The sequence below is a fragment of the Fukomys damarensis genome, unplaced genomic scaffold, assembly GCF_012274545.1.
Source record: "Fukomys damarensis isolate Sample0158 unplaced genomic scaffold, DMR_v1.0_HiC HiC_scaffold_12, whole genome shotgun sequence".
Taxonomy (NCBI): domain Eukaryota; kingdom Metazoa; phylum Chordata; class Mammalia; order Rodentia; family Bathyergidae; genus Fukomys; species Fukomys damarensis.
In genome coordinates this window covers 12056784-12073592 of record NW_022900924.1, presented here as the reverse complement: position 1 = coordinate 12073592, position 16809 = coordinate 12056784, and the positions used below count along the sequence as shown (strand labels likewise).

General features: G+C 48.0%; 1 protein-coding gene across 3 annotated transcripts in view; it reads right to left on the bottom strand.

Annotated features, from left to right (window-relative positions):
• The window catches only part of Ksr2 (kinase suppressor of ras 2), a 392217-nt gene that overhangs the window by 95047 nt on the left and 280361 nt on the right, over window positions 1–16809 (bottom strand). For all 3 annotated transcript variants that reach the window (XM_010604091.1, XM_010604094.1, XM_010604092.1), the window contains exons 6-7: window positions 10314–10383; window positions 7360–7443 (exon numbers count right to left, since the gene is read on the bottom strand). In XM_010604091.1, coding sequence (XP_010602393.1) covers window positions 7360–7443; window positions 10314–10383 — 154 coding nt within the window. The remainder of the gene's footprint in view (window positions 1–7359; window positions 7444–10313; window positions 10384–16809) is intronic.

Sequence of the window (16809 nt, the reverse complement as noted above, 5' to 3'; positions counted from 1 at the left end):
TTTTTTTTTTTTTTTTTTTAGCTAAAACGTGGTATTGTAGTGCAAGAACTGGGGGAGTAAAACACACAGGGCAACCAAGGAAGGAAAAGAGTCTAAGTGAAAAGATCTCACAACACAGCAAATTGGGGAGCACAGGTTCAGTGAGTGCACGTTAGCCGGCATGGGCAGAAAGAATGGTGGGCTCGTCCAGCCAGTTACTGCAGGCAAGAGAGGACCTGCACAGACGGCGTTAAAATGCTGCCGGAATAAACTGGAAAGCCTGTAATACTTATCCCAGGCTTCCTAACACTGCTTACTCTCTTATTAGGGCAACAGTCATGGGTCTTACAGCTACAGAAATGGGCAGTGGCCTCAGATGAACACAGAAATGATTTCAGACAGCACAGACTGGCCTCTGTTGCTAAGTAACTGATGTAGGACTAACAGGTTTCGGAGTACTTGGGACTTTTAGTGCTAAGCCCAGGAAAGTCCCAAACAAGCTAGGACAGTAATCACCCTATAAGAGGGACTATAATCCCTACGGTCACCCTCTCATTAAAGGGTACTCTATAATACATCCGATAGCCTCATAGTGAGAATGTTATAATTGCCCCGTAAGTTGAGTCATTTAGTAATAGGTCCATGCCCGGAGCAAGCAATTGGCAGGTGAGAGTCTAAAATGGAATAATGCATACCAGGGTCCACTGGCTGGGAACGAGGGATTACATAAACCTGTGGTTCTCTACCAGGAGCAATTCTGCACCCCCCAGGGAAGGTCTGCAATGTCTACAGGCAGTTTTGGTTTTCGTAACCAGGCATCTAGTGTGTGGGGGCCAGGGATGCTGCTGCACATCCTACAGGATGGCCCCCAGCCCTGTGCATGTGTGCGCGCACACACACACACACACACACACACACACACACACACACAAGAATTATCTAGCTCCAGACACCAATAGTGCCAGGCAGAGAAGCCCTGAAACACATCCTTCAGCATCTCTTCCCAAAAAGCTGTGTGCTTTGGGAAATCCCAGAAGAAGAATGGAGAATAGGAACTATAAGATAAGCCCAATTTTCTTATATTTACCTCACTGTGCATCAGACAGGTTTAGAAACTTTCTCCAAATCACACAGTAAAGAAACAGCAGAGGCAAGACTTGAGCTCAGCTCTCTCTGCCCCAAAGCCAGTAACCTTGCTATTGTTTTAATGTCGTAAATTTGACTCCCTAGAAATGTATCTCTGGATGGACTTTCTTGCGAGTGATTTATTGAGGGATGCTCCCAGGAGAAGTCTGTTCAGATTTTTGGGAGCAGAACAGAAAATGGGGAGAAGCAAAGCAAGAATGTGAGTTCAGGTGAATCCAGAATCAGTCTGATCCCTTGAAAGCTCTGGGGCCTAAACCACACCGTGGAGTCTGTCTGCCCCCAGGTGAAGAGGCTGGGACTTGGCACCCTGTGTTTTTAGGTATCCACTGCCTCTGGGCCAGGGGCAAAGAGGAAGACGCTTAGTCCCAGCACCTCTGAGTGAAGGATTCTGCCCCCTACAGAATGGTGATTCTGGCCCCAGCGTGCTCCTCTTCCTGCCTTGTCCTTGGCAAACAACCCACTCTCTGGAGGCCGGGGGCTCCGGAGCCCAAGCCTGCTTTTCCAGGAGTGCAGCTGGATGGGCCATGAACAAGCCCCTGCCGTACATCTCAGGGCCATCTGGAGCCTCAGGCCATAGCAGCTGGAATTATGGCAATAGCTGGCCAGGGGAGTGGGGCCGGGACTGTGGAGCAGAATCAGCCTCCGCTCTATCCTGGTGTCTGCCTGGTGCAAGCAACTGCACAATCTGCTCAAAGCCTCTACAATCCTGGTCCAAGCCTGCACTCAGACCCATCCCCTGGTTCACCTCTTCCTTCAAGACTCAGCTTCAAGGACCCTGGGGGACAGTGCGTGATGCTGGGGTACCCAACAGCACTATCCCAGTGCTAGGATCATCTACCACCTCGTGCCTTGCCTCCTCTAGACCCAAGTTCCTCACTCACTTTTTACTATAAACAGGGATGATCAGGGAGGTTTGTTAAACTGCAGGTTTCTAGGTCCTTATCTCCAGAGTCTGGGCTAGAAAATCCGCAGAGAACCCAGGAAGATGCAATTTGCAGCTTTTCCCTTGATCCTGAGACAGAAGGGGCCGGGGCTGACCTTGAGAACTGACCACGATTGTGAGCAACTGGAGGACATCGAGTGTCTGTTCTGCCCTCACACTCACGTAGCAGCAGAGTCCTCTCAGGCAGATGCTTATCCAGGGCTGGCTACCTAGCCAGAGGCAAGGCATAATAGCTGAGAAGAGAGACTAGGGTGGCTACAGCAAGCAGAAGACGGTTAAAATGCTGCTTTGCAGTAGTGGTTTGGGGAGCTCTTTCCTTCCCTTCCACACTTTGGCCTGTTCAGAAAAAAAAAAATGCATCTAGGCTTAAATTCTTTTCTTCCAGGGCATAAGCCGCTCAAATCACTACAGTATATTTTTTTCTGCAAGAAATGCAAAGGCAGAGAGGTACCCAAGGACCTAGACCTCAGCTCTGCGGAAATCCATGTGAGGACCTGAGGGGGAAGATCGCAGATAGCTCACGACTGAGAGCAGGGAAACCCAGCAATATCTCACTGCAAAAGCAAACTTGTGCCAGCTGAATCCACAGTTATCAGACAATATGTGGATTGTGCTGACATCCGAACAACCACTCAGCTCAACTCCGTCCTGTGCCCGTGAACCTAATTGACGAAAATGCCTTGATTTAGATAACTGCAAATTGCTTTCTGAGTCTTAATTTCCTATTAGTTCATTAATCTCTCTATTCAGAACACCAACAAGGCAGCTGATGATAATTCCGGAGGACGTGGGCATTAAACTGCAGCAGGAGGGAAGGGGGTTAGACATGAGGAAGTATCTGGCTTCCTGGGTGGAGGGGGCACCCCACATTAACTCATGAAGTTAGTAATACTGTTATCTTTATCATCAATTTAGCATTTATAATGGACCAGGTACTAGGGTGAGCATTTGACTTAACAATGAACTTACTTGGTGGTTGTTTTTTAAACAATCTAGCTGAGAAGATATTATTACCCCCATTTTATAGAGGAAGAAACTGAGGTGTAGAAGGGACCACATAACCAGTTGGTGACAGCCAGGATTCAAACATGTTTGAACCCAGAGCCTGGGTTCTTAATCCCATGCTATCTTTTTCACTCATCACATAAATATCTGCTCCATAAATTTCTTGAGAAGATGATGATGAGGAAGACCCAAATCTAGAAGGTAAAGCCCAGGGGCATAAGAACAGCAGAGATTGGAAAATAATAAACAAAGCCTGTCCTTTCATACAAAAACACTGCACACGGTGAAATGTCCAGCTGGACAATAGAGCTGTTTTTTGTTTTGTTTTGTTTTGCTTTGTTTTTTTAATTCCTACTTTCCTGTAGTGGTTCTCAATGTGGGGACCCAAGACTAGCAGATCAGCAACCCCTAAGAGCCTGTTGCAAAGGCACATTCTGGGGACCCATCCCAGAGCTACTGGCTCTGAGGTTCTGGAGATGGGGCCCAGGAATCTTGTGTTTTAACAAACCCTACAGAGCACTGCACTGTGTGTTCAAGCTTGAAACCCATAATATAAAGGAAAACCTGCAGAAGAGCACTCAGAACAGCGCTTCTCACACTTCCTGCTGACTGGGACCCTGCTAAAATGCCAGTCTGGATTCAGGAGGTCCAGGGTAGGGCCTGAGACTCTGCATTTCTAAGCAGCTCTCACGTGATGCTCAGGCAGCTGGTCTGGGGCGCACCATCCAATCCAGTTCCTCTCACCAGGGGTTTCAGACACTCACCGAACAGCATTGCTCAGTTAAAAAAAAAAAAATCATTCCCTGCTGGGAAGATTCAAATCCATGCCTCTAGGCTGCTTTAGAAGGACAGGAAGTAACTCGGACCCCACACTCCTACTTTCCCAGTATTCTAACTCAGGCAGGAGACCTTTCCCGTCCATTTAATTAAGATTGCAGTCCTACCCTGGCTCCTCCTGTTTCCCTTCTCTGTTTTGTTTTGTTTTTTGCTTAGTATTGGCATCGTCTGATCACAGGATCTTTGAGCTAATCTTCTTTGCTGACTATCTGCCTAACTCCCACCCCACCACACCTCACCAGCATATGAGTTCCACTGGGTCGGGTTTGGTGTCCGTTTCAGTCCCTGTTGCTTTCCCAGCACTTGGGAAGAGTTCCAGGCACAATATTAATATATTACAGTCGAGTATCCCTAAATCGAAAAATCAAAATTCCTAAACGGCCCAGAATCCAACACTTTCTGAGCATCTACTGGATACTCCTAGTGGAAAATTCCACACAGGACCTCCTGTGAGGATGGACTACAGTCAAAATTGTGTGCACCAAAAACATCGTGTACAGCCACACACATTCAGGTTATGTGTAGGAGTAAATACAAAATGTAAATAAATTTTGTATTTGGACTTGGGTCCCTTCTCCAAGATATCCTATTGTGTGTATGCAAATATTCCCAAATCACAATGAATCTGAAACCCGAAAACACTTCAGGCTTGAAGCATTTTCAGATAAGGATAAGGGACACTCAGCCTGTAGTAGTAGAGTTCATCACGTGGTTCTGCCTGTTGTTTCTAAGAAGCTGCCTCTCCATCCTTGGTGCACCTCTGAACCGTCACCTGCTGCTGTTCTCTCTGCACACACTTCTCTGAAATTCACTTGTCCACAGTGTGCCTCCCTCTTCTTAACTCTCTGACCACGAGGTCTGTGTGTTACTCGTTTCTACCCCTCGTCCAAACCTGTCACCCGTAAGTGATCTAAACTTTTGTCAGTCTTCGCAAACACATGCCAGTCACTGTCAATCCTCACGGTAATCAATGTAAACATTGCTGAATTTTATTCACAGGAGAGTAACTTTGAACTGCAACTGTTTTCAGTAACGTATGCTCATAATTACATAGTAGAAATAGCTCTCAATTCTGTTGTAGTTGATAGAAGCACAACATTAAGACCCTGAAGCATGCTGGAGTTTTACAGCAGCTGTTTTCACCATTGTGCTGGGTTTTCTAAAGGCTGAGCAAACTGGTGAGGTTGCCAATGCAATCCAGCCTTGGCCTGGTTTGGAATTAGGCCTCCTCTATGCCAGGGGCTATTTCCGCACATGACAGAGTGGCAGGAATATTCTTGAATAAAATACTGTAATCTGGGCTGCCGATAGTCCTGTGGTGCGTATTAATATCTTGCCCACTTTGCAGATGAGAAAACGAAGTCCAAGAGCTCAGGCTCACCTGGGGAGTTCTATGATAGAGATGGGACCCAAACTCCAGCTCTGGCTGCTTCCAAACCTGCGCTCCTGACAAGAGCTGGCCCTCGGCAGGCCAGCTGCTCTTGCTCATTACTTCTAGAACAGACAGCACCAGGGCCAAGGCTGCCTCCAAGTTCTGCCTCCAGTGCTGCAAATTGAAACAGCTCGGGAAGTGCTCAGCCTTGCCGACTCCTGGCTGCGTCCCTGTCACCTAATTACTTGACTTCAAAGTCTCCACGCAGCAGGTGTTAGGATGTGAAAGCTGCCGTTTCCCCCACAGCACACATCACGGTGCGACTCCAGAGAGATGAGACAGGCCTCCCCGGCCCGTGTACAGGGCAGTCAGACAGCAGGTGAGGCAGACCCAAGGGCCTGGCCTGGTGTCTCCGGGAGTCAGGAAAACCAGGGGGCGCTGGGGAAGCTGGGTCCAACGGGGCCCATGGTGGATGACAGCATCCCAGTGCTAACCCTCGGTCAGCACCGCTCCACCTCCCCCACCACCGTGGAGTTTAAGGCTCCTTAGGGATTGGAACCAACTAATCCCACCAACTCTAGGAGGGATGGGAGCTCAGCCTTACCTTCCTTACTCAGGTGAGACTGTGGGGCGGAATGGGGAGGGGTGGAGAGAGGGAGAACTCTGCCCTGCTGCTCCCTCACATCCATCACAAGGGAGAGATGTGGGGAGGCCTGAGGGGGCCCAAATGAGAGCTCTCTGCCCGGGCTTGGTAGGAAGAACAAGGGAAAGAGGGATTCCTAGAATCTCTTTCATTAATGCACATTAGTAATGCAGATTAATGGGCTTTATGTGTGCATTTAACATTCTTGAATCATTTCTCGCTCCCCTCCTGTCCTCTAACAGTCCTCCTTCTACTTTCATGATATCACTGCTTTTTAAGATTTCCACGTACGACAGAAAACATGATATTCAAACGTTTTAAACTGAGCGGCTCCTACAAAGCGCATTCTATTGTACCCAGGTAACTTGGACATACTGTTGAATGTCATTGGCTCTTCATAGAATTGGACGTGAGAGTGTATTTAGCACATGCGTACAGAAGAGGGGAGACAGGCTGGGCAGAAAGGCATCAGTAACTCTTTACAGAGGACCGAACTCTGAGCCAGGGACTGTGCTGGGTACCCACTGTGTCGCTTTATTGAATGCTCACGATACTTGAGGTGGATCTGATTATTTTTCCTTCCACACCGATGAAAATACCAGGGACAGTGACCTGAGGTGACTTGTCCAAGGTCACGCAACTACCAACTGTGACATCTTGTCCGTAGTAGTTTCTCCTGCCTCCCTCCCTCCCTTCTGCTATCCATGGCCTGGAACGGGCAGATAGAAGTTTGAGAAACAGAGGGCTCGGGCAGTTCAACCTTCCCACCAGAGCTCAACACCAAGGAGAAATCACAGAAAATGAGTAGAAGAGGGGTTGAAGGGTCTGGGTTCAAGCCCTGGCTGCTGTCTTCTAGCTGTGACTTCTTTGTTGAGACTTAGCTCTCATATCTGTAACACGGGGGGAATTATAACACTCCTTCAGAGATACTGTGAGAAGGAAGAATAGAGAAGGGACTGCAAACTTTTAACTCAGGGATCAGAAACCACAGGGCCCAAGTGAGCCTGCTGCCGGCTTTTAATTAATTGGTCTGTTTCTGTCTTGGCCATACTTTCTTTTTACCTACAGGGGGCAGAGTTGAGTAGCTGCAACAGAGACCCTTTGGCTTACAAAACTTAAAATATTTGCTTATCTGGTCAACTAGAGGAAAAGTCAGCTAGCCCTGATCTCCCATGCTGTGAAGACGTGAGCCCCAGTGTATAGCATTATGCATTTTCACCATCTTCCATCAGCTCTGGCTCTTACTTAAAATTGCTCTTCTTGGCCCCCTACTCAAATACAGAGGTTCATTTAGGACCTGTTTCTAAAATGCAAAGCAAACAAATCTCCCACATCAAGAACTTAAATGCCCACAAGCCATGGGAGAGCCCACCCGGGACGGCTCTAGGTGAAATCAGACTCTGCAACAAGTCACTTTGAGATGCAGCCGCTTACTTGCAGTTTTTACACTTGAGGCCAAAAAGCATCCCTTTCCCACACACTGTGCACGTTTGAGACATCCAGTACTTGGTGGAAAACCTGCAGAAAAGAGATAGGAAATGTTTAGGATGAAGGTAACAGCAGTTGACCTGGAGATGGGGAGAATAATAACATTTGCCTCATATGTTAGTGGGAGGATTAAACAAGGCCACGCAAGCCAAAGTCTTCACACAAGCCTGGCACGTAGTAAGCGCTCAACAAATTGGCAATGACTATATTACTATCTTGAACATTCATGACAGTCACTTGTTCACTGTACACATGTTGCCTGCTGGCCTACAATGTGCTACATTCAGTTGTGGGACAGAGCAACTTGTAGGGCTGGCACTGCCATCAGAGAGCCACAAAGACAGGTGGGGTCTCCTCGCTGAGCCGTTCCTCATCACTGCTAGGCATGTCACCTGTCACCTGTCACCTGAGGAGCTTCAACAGGGATCCTCCCTTCCCAAAGAGCTGAGAATCCAAACCAGAGGAGCAGAGAACCAAACTTCGGTAGCAGAGAAAAGTCCCCCAAAGGGAAAGCCTTTTCTGACCATGAGCTCATCTCCCTCCCCAACTTGCGGCCAATATAAGGGTTGGGGGGGTGTCCCCCACATACAGCTATCACCAGTGTGAGTAAGAGGTGCATTAGATTAACTCCCTGGTGCCCTCCCCCAGGTTGCTGAGTGATTTTTTTCCCCCCTGAGACAGGAGGTGGCAGCAGGGCTGGGCTCAAGAAAAGTATTGAAGGTTGCCAGGTCACAGTTAATTTTAATTTTCAATTTGTGCCACCATCGGCAGGAGTTGTATCTAATCTCTACTGCTTTGAGGTGTCAAAAGGGAAATCAGAAGTGCTTACATAACTGGGAGATGGAGCATTTTGAGGGGACGTCTGCCTCCCTCTGCTGTGCCATCTTGCCGGATCTGGGTCAGTCCCTCTCCAAACAGAATGAGCTGCAGCTCAAAGCCTCCATAGCTAAGCAAACAGCAATATTCTGAGCGGAGATGCTGGTTGCCAAGAAAAATGTCCCTCTCTGGTTTTAGATCTGGGGGTTGCTTAATGTCCTCTGGATCCCTTCGGCAGGGCCAGCAAGTTTAGCAGGGTCTGTTCTGCAGGATGTGACAGCCCTGGGGGACGGCGAAGGGGCATGAGCTTCACCCCAGCCGGCAGCACAGCGATGGAGGGCAGATAGGTGAGCTGGTGGCAGTTTTCCCTCATTTTCAGCCCTCTCTGATCCCCAAGATCAGCTCTCCTTGTTCCCTGGCTCTGGCTGATGTGACTGACGTTAAGGAATGAGATTTTAATTTCTTTTTCTTTTTTTTTTTTTTTTTCACCAAGGCTTGGGTGAGTCTGGCGTTGAGTCCAAAGAGGAACCCAGGGCAGGACTGAAGAATAACAGGTCATCTCCAGCAAGATGGTCAGGTTGTTTCCCTCCGCTGGGCACCGGCCCTCTGAAGCTCAGAAACCACCAGGTTCCAGGGTTAAGTGAGAAAGCCCGGGATGGGGCTTATGCACAGGGTAGCGCTGAGCCAAGGGCACTGCCCGCCCAACAGTAGAGCAGAAGCAGGAGCTCCGTAAACCCCAGGGAAGGACTAGACTAGGGGTGTGGCTAATCCAGGTAGGTAGTTGAGCCGTGAGTGCCCAACTCAAGAGTGGAGAAGAGCTGGGGGCGTGGCTGAGTCATAGGCGGGGCCAATCAGAGGAGGCGCTGATCTAGGTGTAACCAACCCAGCCTAGGGTGGGAGAAGAGTCAGGGTGCAGGAAAGAAGTAAACACCCCCAAAAGGCCCTCATCCTTGACACCCTTCTCTGCAGCTCACAGCCTGACCACTGATGTGTCTACGGCACATTTTTTACTGCTTCAACGGTTTTCTCATTTGAGTTTTAACAGCTTCCTGTCAACATCCTCCTTTCAAAAGTTGTTGACAAGGACAGCGCTCATTCTCCCCTTGCCCTGGGCTATGGCATGTGCCCCCCGCCCCCCCCCGTCACCCTGGCCCTGCAGTTCTGTCATGATCTGTTAGGTGCCCCCCTCCTGGCCGGCCAGCGCCTCCAGGACCCAGGCCTTGCATCTTGCTCTGTGCTGCAAGCCGGCACAGAAACCCTGCACCTCCTAGGGGAGAGAATCCGTGAATGACCGAGCCAGCCCGCCGGCGATTCACAGGGGCCCAGGGCACGGAACACTCTCAGCAAGGCACGAAATGAGGAAGCACATTAGCTTCTGGGCCCATGGCTCAATCTTCCAGAGCCTCGGTGTCCTTATCTGTCAAAGAGGCAGGGCCATCCCTGCCCACTGAACCACACTGAGCTGGTGAGACTACGCGGACTCTGAGGTGAAGTGTGGAAATCGGATGTGAAACGTTAAAGAACGTCTCAGAGATGAGCAGTCAGGACAAAGCCCCTTCCCAGAAGGGCAGGTATAATCCCGGGGAAACCGTCCTATTTGCCCAGGGGCGCTGTACCTCTGGACGGATCCACACCTCTGTAGGCGATGAGCACTGCTGAACGGAGCCTGCCGTCTTGTTTTGTGGGTGAGAAGCCTCCAGATTGGGACATAATTTAACAATCATGCCCTTTATTGAGTGTTTATTACATGCGAGGCTCTATGTTAAGTACAAATATTGTTTCATTTAATCTGCACAATTACCTTATTAGTAGGCAGAATTAGCTGCTCAAAAAAATGGAGCCTTGGAGAGGTTAAGTAACTTCCTCAAGGTTGCAAAGCTTTCCTACCTGGGAGGGAAAACATGAGTCAGTCTGACTCCAAACCCCCAGCTTTTAACTACTGTGTGCTAATTCGACAAGGCAAGTTTTAGAAGGTGCACATGTCTTGTCCTGGTCCCCCAGCTGCCACTCTGAGGAGAGAGGCTCACAGTGACACAGAGCTGGGCTGGGGTGCAGGCAGGTGGACACCCAGGAATCCAGCCTACCTGTGCTTGATGGAGTTGCCGAGGTCTCTGCGAGGGATCTGTGGAGACCAGCGTGGCACTGACAGTGTGTCTGCAGAGAGAGAGAGAAGAGCAAAGAGGAGCTTGTTACCCAATGGCTCATAGGCTGGGTGGGCTGGAAGGAAAAGGGAGGCTTGCTGGTCTCAGGAAGGACACCAACTGCTTTGTGCTAGGCCAAGCCAAATGGGACAATCGTTTAGGTGGCCACTTCAACTCATGCAAGGTCCCTCGGGCAGGGCAGGCGGGAGAGGCCTTAAAAGAGACCAGCTGTGAAAAGGTTAAAGAATCAGGCATCCCTTCCATTTTACAGAGCACTTAACATGTGCCAGGCATACACTGAGTGACTCACACGACTTATCTGGCTATGACCTTTAAAAACAACTTCAAGTATAGGGGAGGCGAAGTTCCCCACCACACAGATGAGGAAACTGAGGCATGAACAGGGAAATTCACTTACTCAAGGTCATTTAGCTCATAGGCAGCACAGCAGCTGTGAATCCAAGCTTGAGGGACTTTAGAGCCTGTGCTCTTGAATGCAAAGTTATAACGTGGTGGGTTCCAAATGCCTGTCATGGCGTTATTGTACCACTCTCCCAGTTTTCACCATGCCTCGGTACAACCCATAAAGTCAGTTAGTTAGCATTTTTTAAAGCTGACTCCATTTTTTGTTTAAATACATATATTTTTAAGATCAAAGTCTATATGGGAATCCGTATCATTTTCTGTATATTGTACATTATTAGAATGTACAACCATATGCCACCTAGTCATGCTAGAATAAGTAGATGGATGGGTGGATAGATGGATGGATAAGTGAATATATGGATGTATAGTTGGGTGGGTTAGGAAGGTAGATGGATGGATAGATATACGGATGGGTAGGTGGGTAGATGGATGGATAGGTGGGCGTATGGATGACTAAGTGAATATATGGATGGATAGGTGGGGTGGGGTGGGAGGGTGGATGGATGGATGGATGGATGGATAGATGGATAGGTGGACAGATTGGTGGATGGATGGATGGATGGTTGGGCGGATGGTAGGTAGATTAGTGCATGGATGGAAGGGTAGATGAATGGATAGGTGGGTAGTTGGATGGCTAAATAGGAACGGACAAAGAAACAACAAGACATGCAGACTTCAGCCAAGAGGCCTGCCCTCATCTGGCCTTCCTTTTCATGCTTTAGACTAAATGTCAGAAAACTGCACTGCCACTCCCTCACTGACTGAGTCTTCAGACCCTGAGCGCAGCCTCTACCCGCTCCACTGCCCAGTCGTCCACAATCAGCCTCCTCACAGACCTCACAGGCCAGGAAGGCATGAAACAACCGCAGAAAAGAGCTAGCGCTGCGGGTCATCTCCACCAGACAGGGCGAGAGGAGGGAAGCGGCTGACCCATACACCAGCTCTCACTTCTCAGGCCAGATGGACGGAGGCAGCTCCTGCTCTCAAGGCTGCAGACGCACAACTCATTTTTCGGCAGCAATTGCTATGGAGTGGTGCTCTAGTCCAGGCGTCGGGCATGTCAGGACAGATCAGGGAGCCTTTAACCCCAGCCCACTCGCTCCTCTCTTCTGTCCGATGACTCTGTCGGCTGCCATGTGAAAGCTGTTTCCAGAAGCCCCAATTCTGCTTTTGTAAAGTAGGACCCTCCCAGGGAGAACTAATGCTTTCTGAAGCCAAAAGGGTGGAGAAGACTCAAGAAAGAGACAGTGTGATCTGCCAGTGAGAGTTCTAGCCTGTGGAATTTCCTCTAGTTTAACTAAGAACTAGATGTCATCAAGCCCAAAGCCTATTTGACTGCTTGTTTCATTTTCTCAGGGAAATGAAAAAGACAAGAGAGAAAAATGAGTAAAAAAATGTTAAAAAGCATTTCCCCCCATTCCTACCTCCTTTGATGGCTGAATTCAGGTGCAAGAGGGAAGACACTGCCTGTTAACTGCTACAGGTTGTGTTGGAGAGGAAGGGGTGGCCTCCTCGTGAGCAATCTACAGTCAGGAGCAACCCGTGGGCTACAAGTAGTGGGTGATTAGAGAGTTGGGTTGAGAAAGATTCCGAGGCTCGACAGGAAAGAGCTCTGAGATCGACTAGCAATGTCTGCCATGTGGGACGAACAAGATCATACCAGGAGGTCAATATCTGCCACCTCTGCAAATGTAAGAGCCACACCTCCACCTTCATATCACTATCTGATAGCATGTGTCTGGAGCAGAGTAAGTATTTAATGTGTTTGCCGAGTCCAAGAGTATTATAATAGAAACACTGCGTTTATTGATCGCTTGGTGTGTGCTAGGCGCTATGCTGTGCATTTTAATCCGGGAATCTGTGTCTCTGTGTGGCTGACGCTATCGGTTTTCTGGCTGTACAATGGAAGACAAAGGAGCTCAGAGAGTAGCAGGGATCTCAGGCAACCAGACACCAGCAGAATCTCAAGAAGCAACTGCAGTTATTTCAGAGTCTTCCAGGAGCCATTACTGCAGTGTTATTAACCACCAGAGCTTTCACCCCACAAGAGACATTTCGCAGTGTCTGGGGGCATTTTGGGGAGTGTGTGTGTGTCTGTGTGTGCATTGAGGACAAGGACACTGTCAATGTTCCGTAAGACTCCGAACATAAGCCCCCCACTGCATACAAAAAGAAGTAACTAGCCCCAAATGCCAATAGCATCAAGGTTGAGAATTCGGATAGAAATGTTTCTCTTTTTCTGAAGCTAACTCCTTCTTGACCTGCACTACCATCCCCTCCACCTAGAAAGAAAAAGGAAAACTTTTTAAAAGTTTGAAATCCCACTGGGAGCTCCTGAGGCTTAAGTGAGCAGAGAAAAAACACTTTATTATAAGCACATCTCACTGTTAGATTCATATCCTACTCATTCTATTACTCTCAATTACATCACCTTTTTAAAAAAATAGATATAATTAAGTTTGGTCGTTTGGTTTCATTTCCCAATATCTGGTTGAAGGGGTGAATTCTGTCAATTACACGAAGCGGCTAGAGCATCATTAGTCTAAAGCCGTAATAACCTTCGTACAGCTTCCTGTGTGGGTGTGTAGACTTGAACCTGGAGGTCCTCTCTCTACTTTCTTTGTTTGGATTTCATTAAACTTCCAATGCAAGCCTTAGAGCAAAGGAAAACTGTTGAAAGGGAAGGGGGGAAAAATCTATGAGAATGGAGGCCTTATCATAACACAGAAGGCAAATAACACTTACAGCAATTAAACTGATACAGAAACTTCTGTTTAACAATCAAAGCAGCTATTAAGATGTCTCCGTAGCTGCACAAAAGCTTCTTTTCTACTCTAATTTTCTGATAACAAGTCATGCAGACACAGAGGCAGAAACGTGCACATCCCTGCTGCCTTCAGTCTCAGGGGTGAAATAATAGACATTTCTTCTTGGATATTTTCATTTCTAGTGCATGGGAAGAGAAAGAGTTGGAAGGAAGGAAGCTTCTTCTCCTTTTGCAAAGGTCTGGCTATTGATAGCCTCTCAGAAATACCTCTGGCCTGACCTGGTGGTGCAAGTTTGTAATCCTAACTAGTTGGGAGACTAAGGCAAGAGGAATTCAAGTTCAAGGGCAACCTGAGCAACTTAGTGAGACCCTGTCTCCAACTAAAACAAACAGGGCTGGAGTATTTAGCTCAACACACTCTGGGTTCAATCCTCAATGTGAGGGAGAGCACCTCTAAATGAAAGAAAGAAGAGAAACCAGGAGTCCTGGCCTTTGAAACCACCCTGGCAGTCAGGGAGATAATCAGAATGCCTAACGAAGAAACCAATATTAATAAAGCATCCGTATTATGTACAGTTTTTTTTTTTGTATCAGGGATCAAACTCAGGGCCTTGCACTTTTGAGGCAGACAGCAGCACCACTGAGTTAAATCTCCAGCTCCTTGTTATGTATAGTTTTATAACAAAAAACTTGGTGAGTCTAAAATTGGGCTAACAGATGAATTACACATGGGAAAAAATAGAAGGGTGTAACAAGGACATCAGACAAAACTGGGTGATGAGAAAGCAAAAGAACAGAAGAATGAAGAGGAAAATTGGAAATAAGAAAAATAATAACAGATCATCCTTTTGTTGAGTATTACCATGTTCCAAGCACTATTAGAAATCCTATTCTTTATACATGGTTCCATTGAATTTGTATACGACATATACCCTCTCATTTAATCTGAATACGACAGCGTATATACCAGGTGTGGTGGTGCACACCTATAATCCCAGCACTTGGGAGGCTGAGGCAGGAGGATCACCTGGGCTAGTGAGTTCAAGGCCAGTCTGAACTGCAGAGTGAGTCCTTAGCTAAGAAAAGAAAATCTAGATGTTATACTCTTTATCCAAGGCAAATGGGGCTCAATAAACAACAGCCAACTTCATCATTTCATTCCCACTTCACTGATGGAAGCGCTGAGGCTTAGAAGCAATAAGCCATTGACTCTAGCTAATCAGTGACTGAGTTGGGATTTAAAATATAGACAGGAACAAGCTGGATGTTTCTAGTCCTCCATCCTCTTCCATCCATCCTAAACTGTCAATGCTCCTACTTCTACTTAGGAGGAACGAGGAAAGGATGAACTGTAACCCCTTTAAACTTAGCTTTCAGAAGCTGGAAAAAGCAAGAACATAAAGATTCTCTCCTCGCTCTCCCAAAGATTCAGAAGGAACGAGCTCTAGTCACACCTTGATTTAGGTTGTGTGAGACCCACTTTGGACTTCTGACTTCCAGAGCTGTAAGGTGACACCCTCATCGAGTGTTAATCCAGTAAGGATGTGGCCACTGGATACAGCAGCCGTACAGAACGTGTGCGGCACCTGTCTTACGCTTGGCCTGGTTTTAGAAACGGGGGAGATAATGCTCAACGCTATGTCACAAAGTTTTCTGAGCTCAGAGCTGGGGCAAAAATCAGAAGGTAAATGAGTAGACCAATAAGAGTCTTTTAGGAAAATGAAATAGTAGAAACTTTGGGGATTATTTTACGGCAACAGGAGCCTTGACCATGATATTGGAAAAGAGGCAGGAGGGTGCTGGGCTGGGCCTTCTGAATTTAAGAGTGCCCTCTGGTGGCTAAGAGAAGTCTAGTCCACCAGGCAGTGACGTAAAATGGGGAAGGGGTCCCCACATCCCCAGCCCCAATCCTCGAAACCCCACTCTGTCCTAGTCTAATGCCTCCAGGCCTGATCCTCCCAAGGTCACTCCATCTCCCAGTCCAGACCTTTTCCAGATCACTGTCATGATCCTACAGGCAGACTCCAATAAAAAAATCAGTTTCCAGGCAGATAAAGACCTCTTAGCATGTAACAGAATTAACAACATTTATGTAGCACCTAATATATGGCCGGACTTGATTGTCTTATTTCACTGAATCTCTGGCAGTAAAGCTGGGGGCTGAGCCAGGACAATCAGGCACCAGAGCTCATACTTGAAAGTACAGCAAAAACGGGGGACATTCTCGCCAGCCTTTAAACTTCCCGCCTAGGGACGTGATTGTCTGAGCAAACACTGAGCTGCATTTGAATCAGTCTGCAAATTCTTTGGGCCAAAGGATACCTAAAAACTAATAAAATGAAGGCCTATTAAATTTTCCTTTGGGGGCCACAGGCCAGTCACCAGCTAAAACCTGATTTATTCAAGGTGCCAACCAACCTTTGACTAAAGCCTCTGGTGATATTATTCACAGAACAGGGAATAACTCTATTTGCTTTAATATCTAACTCAAATATATCAGATCCAAAAGCACTTTGATCATGGGCTGATTCTAAAGGTCACAGCTCCGTGATGCCCCGGGGCCCAATTGAGTTTCCCTGGGGATATGGACACAACTTTCTCCCTGAGACAGTGTACCCCACTTCCCGAGATCCAGACTTCAGCACCCACAGGCACCCATGGCCATGGAGCCTTCCAGCGAACCTCTCAGCACCAGCGTGTGTGGGCCAGGGCAGACTTGGGCGCCATGCCGCGGACGAAGAAGGAAGGCAGCGGGGCTGACGGCGATTCTACAGCAAGAAAGGACACAGTTGCTCACTCCAGCTGGAGATGACATGTGGGGATTTCAGGAGAGGTTCCTGGGGCTCCCCTCAGCACTGAGGCAAAACAGAAGGCTCTGTCAGCAGGACAGGAGCACTGCAGAAACGGGGGAGTCAGGTCAGTCGGTGTGCATGTGGGGTTCAGACTGGAGACGGGTCCCTGGCACTGACACAGCGGGGACAGTAGGGCACACTCTTACGTCAGAACAGGGACAACTTCCCGTGCAGCTTGTCTAGAGCAACGCTGGAAAGAGCGCAGAACTTTGAAGTAGGGAAGATCTGTGACAACATGGGCCCCACTACTGAACAGCGGGGGCGCTGTCACGTACCCCAGCCTTAGTTGGGTCTCCTACAAAGAAGGAGATCACTGTGTCTCCCCTTCAGATGGGTCGGAGGACTGAGAGCAGTGATATAATTAGAGTAGTGCTCAGCAGAGCGCCTGATGTGT